Raw genomic sequence first — 6,013 nt, 5'->3', positions numbered from 1 at the left:
ATATTTAGAAACCAGCAAAAAATGGCGACAAAGAAGAGTTAAAGCTCTGCTGAGTCTATCAATGCATCCACTTAAAAAACAAAAAAAACTCAACATTATAATGAATAAGAATTAAGCAATATAAATTGAAAAGATCATTAAAACCAGAAAGCATTTTTTAATATAAATCTGAGTTGATGGAAAATAACCCTATCTGCATCTGTCCTCTAGTGGTCATTTTGGGAACTGCAACACAAAACACTTCTTTGTGTCAATTCCAGAAATAGAATAGTATTGTTTTGCATAGCATAATACAATATAGAATAGAATAGAAAGCCTTTGTTCCCAATAACATTTATATTCAATGTGGGTGGCTATTACTGATACATATAAAAAAACAGCAAATTAAAAAAAAGAAAAAAAAAAGAAGAGAGCTCGACTAGAACACTATACGCCTTCAGAAAATTGATATTAGCAATTATCATCCAATAGTCTGTCACACCCTTCAGTCCATTCCCTTTAAGCAGAGATGTTGAAGCTGATCTGCTGTTTTCTCCATCTTTTTTTATTTTTCAGTTTCTGCCTCCACACATCCCCACAGAGGAGGAGAAGAAAAGCCCGGCTCTGTTTGCCAGTAGAGTCAGAGAAACCATGGCTCAGTGAGTGTTCTTCAACTATAACCTGTGGCGTGCACTTTGCATTGTTGAAAAACCTTCCTTTCTTTGAATTTCACATCCCAAGAAAGCAATAAAAAAGGCTCAACAGAAGTGGAAGCAGAACGTTCTACAAGTCACTGATGAAGTCATGAGAAATATTTTAATTCCAACTTTCCAAAGTGTGACCTGAAGGCCTCTTGTACTCTCAGGGCTTTGAGAATTCCCGTGACCGACCACACGTATGAAGACTGCCGCCTGATGATCTCAGCTGGTGAACTCACTCTCCCAATGGAGGCCGGCCTGGTGGAGTTCACCAAAATCAGCCGCAAACTCAAGTAAGAACACCTCGCCACGGTCCGTTTTAACCACTTAAGAATGAAATTGTAATAAACGTTTCTGTCCGACCAGTCTGAAGTGGGACAGTGTGAAGAGGGAGCTGGAGAGCTTTGCATCCATTGCCAGGTCTTGTAAGGGAGGACGCATATCTCTTGACGAGTTTGCCAGATTCCTAAAGCTTCCTGTTAGCCCAGCCTTGGAGGAGCTGTTTGCACTGTTTGACAGGGTGAGAACAACCCTAGTTTTACACCAGTTTAGTAGAAAATGAATCATTTCAAAGCCGCATTTAAGACAAATGTTTGGAAATAACGTTTGATTTATCCAGAATGGAGATGGAACCATCGACTTCAGGGAGTACGTCATCGGTCTGACCATTCTCTGTCGACCAGCTAACACCGAAGATGTTCTCAGGATGGCTTTTAAGGTAGATGTGATGACGTTTTTATTCCATTGAATCTACATAAATGACATTTGCGTGATGGTTAGGAGGCATTCACAATATAGCGATCCTCCAGATCCCTTCTGTACATTTTTCGACACGTAAAAATTCAACCACATTTTTCAGCGATTTCAGCAATCTCGGTATCAAAATGTTCAGCTTGTTCAGGACATTACTGCTTGTTTTTTTGGTATTCATAAACTTTATAGTTTTTAAAATATTTGAGCAAAATGTGCCCCATAGGGAATGAATGAGAAAGCCTTCAGAATTCAAAATTTTAAGTAGATTAGCAACAAACCTTTAAATATATTCATGGAATATGTTTTAATCTTACAATAATTTTCAAATAAACTGAAGTTTAGCTAATACCTAGTGTTTTGGGCTAATTTAGTTTACTGAGGAATTTTAAGCTATTTTGGAATTTAGCTAATATTTAAGCAACGAGCTAGCTTTTTTGGCTAATTTGGCCTCTACTAAGGTTTTTTATGCTAGTTTAGAGTTTAGCTTCTATTTTAGCAACTGGCTAACGTTTTTTGCTAATTTACTGAGGAATTTTAGACTATTTTGAAGTTTAGCTAGTATTTAAGCAACAAGCTGGCTTTATTGGCTAATTTAGCATACTACCAAAGTTTTTTGGGCTAATTTGGAGTTTAGCTCATATTTAAGCAACACTAAATATTTTTCCAAAATTGACATGTGAGTGGGGGATTTTTGAGGAATTTTACAACAATTTCTTTAGAAATTTACATCAAATTCAGCGGTCTTTAACAAAATTTCCAGTTTTTTAGCAAATTTAACATTTTACAAATATCTTTGCAATTTTAGCAAATCCCTTCAGCAATAAAGTAAAAAGTTTCATCATCTTCAGCAGCTACTTTCAGCAAAAAACTAGCATTATCGCAGGTAATGCGACTTTTCTAGTTTTTCTTGTTAATCTCAAAATTATAGACAGGATAAAAATCTTCCTCTCTGCCTCCATCAAAATCACACTATTGTCCATTGGATTTGTGCCAAATGTTTGCTGTTAAAGACTAAGGAAATGTTGCAAAGTGGACAAGAAATAGTGAAAATGTGACCATATGTTATAAAGATTCACCTCCCAGCCTTGTTTCTTCTGCATTCACACGGCGTTCTTATCGCAGGAGGCAGAATTCAAAGGCATGGCTCATGTCACGTTAACAGCGTGTGTCTGTTGGCTGGACATCGGCTCAGATGTTGGATTTTGACAAACAACTTTGTGCTGGCGGAGTGGAACTAAAGGGTTATTTTTGGTCAACTCGTTTATCAGACGTTGATCTATGATGCTGGATCGTATCTCGCCCTCCGCTCCATCCTTTAAAATTGAATTTCTCCCCCGGCCCGGCGACATTTAAAAAAAAAAACCTCAAAATGGCGTTTTCCCTTCTTTGCAGCTGTTTGACATGGACGAGGACGAGAAAATCACTCCTGATGAGTTCACGGCGCTGCTGCGCTCGGCTCTGGGTGTGTCGGATCTGAATGTTAACACACTCTTCAAGGATATTGATGCAGATGGTTCTGGTTTCATCACCTTCAGTAAGTTCAGTAACTTTTAAGTTCTGTGCAAGATATTGGGATCAGATGAGAACAACAATTCAGTTTTTTTTTCTCTCTTCTTCTTTATAAGATGAGTTCCAAGCCTTTGCCAGGACTCATCCAGAGTACGCCAAGCTTTTCACCACCTACCTGGAGCTCCAGAGGTACCAGGCGATCCAGGAGGCAGGTTCGGGTGATTTGGAGTTTGCTGGTGAGACAACGTCAGAAGAAACGAGTGAAGAGAGCACCTCAGACAAGAAGGAGGACTGAAACTGAAGACAATCATGACATTTTCTTAGGAAAACCAAAAAATTTAAAAAAGACAAAAAACACGTTTGTTTATAAAAACTTCTGAATTCCATTTTAGTGCCTTAAAACAATAAGATAAATAAGAGCTTATCCATTGCATACATTCTTCCGATCGTTAGTCGACAGTACAAAGTACACGTTTTCTATCCTACCCTGTCTTAAGTCTCACTCCAATTATCTTTTGATTACATTTAGAAGCATTTCCAGAGGTCTTTTAATCACGATGATGCCGTTTTTTTGCCTAAATTTAAAAAAAATAATTTTCTAGAACATATTTTCTGCAGAGCAACACTTAATTTGCATTCACACTGAACGCGGCAGGCGCATCAGATTCTCGTCTGCCGCCTCTGAAATTTACTGTTCAACGAAATTGTTCTGGAATTCAGTCGTTGCCACATCATAGAAAACATGGATGATGTTGAGAGAGTAGCTTGGGTTTATACGTTTTGGAGAGAGGCGCTGACAAGAACGTCACTGTGTTTCTTCTTTAAGATTGTTTTTCTTACAAGACAGAAACTAAGATAGTTTTCCTAAAAAACTAATATTTTTACTTTCTTAAGATCAGTTTTTGCAGTGAATTGTGGGTGATACCGTTGGCACCCCCCCTTTACCGTTTCTGAGAGCGCTCCGTTTCCCCCTCAACCTTACATTACCATTTTAACAAAAACAGTAAGAATTATCTGAGCTTTCCAGTTTTGGAGCGGAACATCATAAATTTGATCTTTTTCAAATTGCATTTTTTTTGTCTGCTCCTGATTTATGATTATTTAAATAAATAAATATTCAGAAATGTAATTTTAAGCTTAATTAGCATTATATATGTCCTCCATCATGAGAAAATGCTACAAGAACAGTCAAAAACACCCAAAAAGTTGTGTGTTTAAGCAGAGGAACACAGAAAACGTGCAGAATAGTTTGTCCTATATACAGGGGTTAGAAAACACTGAGCTAATATAAGTTTTTCTTTTTTTTAGAATATAATGTTTATAGGAAAAGTAATCATTTTTAATACGAGTGTAAACTGCAAATATTAGCTTCAGACACTTGAGCTTAACAATGCTGTGTTTGTATCCACATCATCTACTTGACTGAAATGAACACATCCCTGTTTACTTTTATTTATCCATTTTTAAAAAAAGAGAAATTGCCAAACCAACACATTTTTACATTAAAATAAATCTCTGTGCTTCTGTTTTGCAATATAATTAGCGTTCAGCAAGATGTTTCCAGAGCAGCGACCCACAGACACACTCTGTGTCGGAGAAATGTTTACAACAAGCATAGCTGCTGCGCATTACACTTTTTTTAGGCCGCTTAGGGACACAGGCCTTGTAAAAACAGCTTCATAATTAGCCAAAAGTTTGCTTTGCATGTGTATCCATTTGCATTTCTACAAAAGGTTGTTGTTGCTGAGACAGCATCGCTGCTTCTTTGCGGCTTTAGGTTTACTAAAGCAAATCAACCATTGAAAATAGGGCAATTTGTGAGCAAAAAGGCAACAGTGCTTCTCTACAGGAGTGTGTCCCAGGGAGATATACTTTGAGATTAACAAGCGGCATTGTTATTTATTTAGCAGGGTGTGTGGCAATTAGCTGTGTTTTTTTCTTTTCTTGTTATTACTGCAATGTCTGCTTTTTAAAATAAATCAAGAATGCAACACTCTGTCCTGCTTTGTGGGTTTTTTCTTTTCACTTGGGAAACTTATAATTACTTTTTCTGACTGTTTTTATTGAGAAACAAGTGTAAGGAGCTGGAGATATTTTCTCAAACTGGCCACAAGGTGCCAGTAGTTACCTGATAATGTGGCGGCACATTTAATTTTTTTTTCCACTTCTTTTTTTTAATTTTACAATTTCATGTAAAGCCATCTGAAATTAAAGAATATGTTGATTCTACAACTTACAATACATCATTCAATGAAAAGATTAATATATGCAGTTTTGTTCATTTGTAAAAAATTAGAATGAAATAAACGATTTGATTCATACTGAGAATTTTCATTTTTCCTTCACACGGTTATGGAGACAAAAAGTTCATTTGTGACTTCTCACTGATTCTTGCATATTTGAAGTGGACAAATCTATGAGCTAATAAAAACAGCTTTGAACATCATAGATTTTGATGTTATCTGCACTGCAACACTTAGAAGTTGCAGTCAGCAGTATGTGCTCAAAGGAGGCAGAAATGAAGGATGGAAAGAGGATGTCCTCATTAAAAGCTCCTTGTTAGACAAGCTGTGATTACCAGCTGTGATATCCACGTTCAATTTGTCCTAACCTTTTCAGTCTTACAGAGGCTCATTTCATTTTGATCAAAATTGATGAGATGGCATCAAATCAATTAAATCACATCGTTGCCTTGCTTACAACAGTTCGACTCCTTCTGCCGCCGCCGTGCCGCTCTCCTCCTTCTCCTGCTCTCCTCTGGTCGTATATTGCTGTATCCATTTCAGCCCTGCCTGCAGGGTAATCCTGTCGCAGTAGATTGTGGGAGAGATGTGTTGGTAATTTGATTTGGTCTCCTCAGGACCTGAGTGAATGAGCAGCGCCTGTTTGTGAACACGAGCTGGACGCAGACTTCATAGGGATGAGAGGCTCTCTGTGAAGCTGAAGGAAAAGGTCAAAAGCAACAGGCCTCGCCGTTAAGCTGAAGCCGCCCGACTGCGTGTGGATTTCTCCAGAAAGCTCGGCAGTCTTAGCAAAAATATCAACTTTTTATTTCATTTGTCCCACTTTAAAAC

The 6,013-nt window shown here is 37.6% G+C and overlaps 1 protein-coding gene across 1 annotated transcript in view; it reads left to right on the top strand.

Annotated features, from left to right (window-relative positions):
- Positions 1-4,935, top strand: part of lpcat2 (lysophosphatidylcholine acyltransferase 2) — a 12,413-nt gene extending 7,478 nt beyond the window's left edge. Inside the window, exons 9-14 of the mRNA XM_024295501.2 lie at positions 556-638; positions 845-970; positions 1,044-1,197; positions 1,297-1,395; positions 2,823-2,964; positions 3,056-4,935. Of these exons, the coding sequence (XP_024151269.1) occupies positions 556-638; positions 845-970; positions 1,044-1,197; positions 1,297-1,395; positions 2,823-2,964; positions 3,056-3,234 (783 nt within the window). The 3' untranslated portion in view covers positions 3,235-4,935. The remainder of the gene's footprint in view (positions 1-555; positions 639-844; positions 971-1,043; positions 1,198-1,296; positions 1,396-2,822; positions 2,965-3,055) is intronic.
- Positions 4,936-6,013: the final 1,078 nt, after the last annotated feature.

Source organism: Oryzias melastigma, linkage group LG3, assembly GCF_002922805.2.
Source record: "Oryzias melastigma strain HK-1 linkage group LG3, ASM292280v2, whole genome shotgun sequence".
NCBI classification, from domain to species: domain Eukaryota; kingdom Metazoa; phylum Chordata; class Actinopteri; order Beloniformes; family Adrianichthyidae; genus Oryzias; species Oryzias melastigma.
Note: the sequence above shows the minus strand (reverse complement) of the source record. Positions and strands in the feature narration are given on the sequence as shown.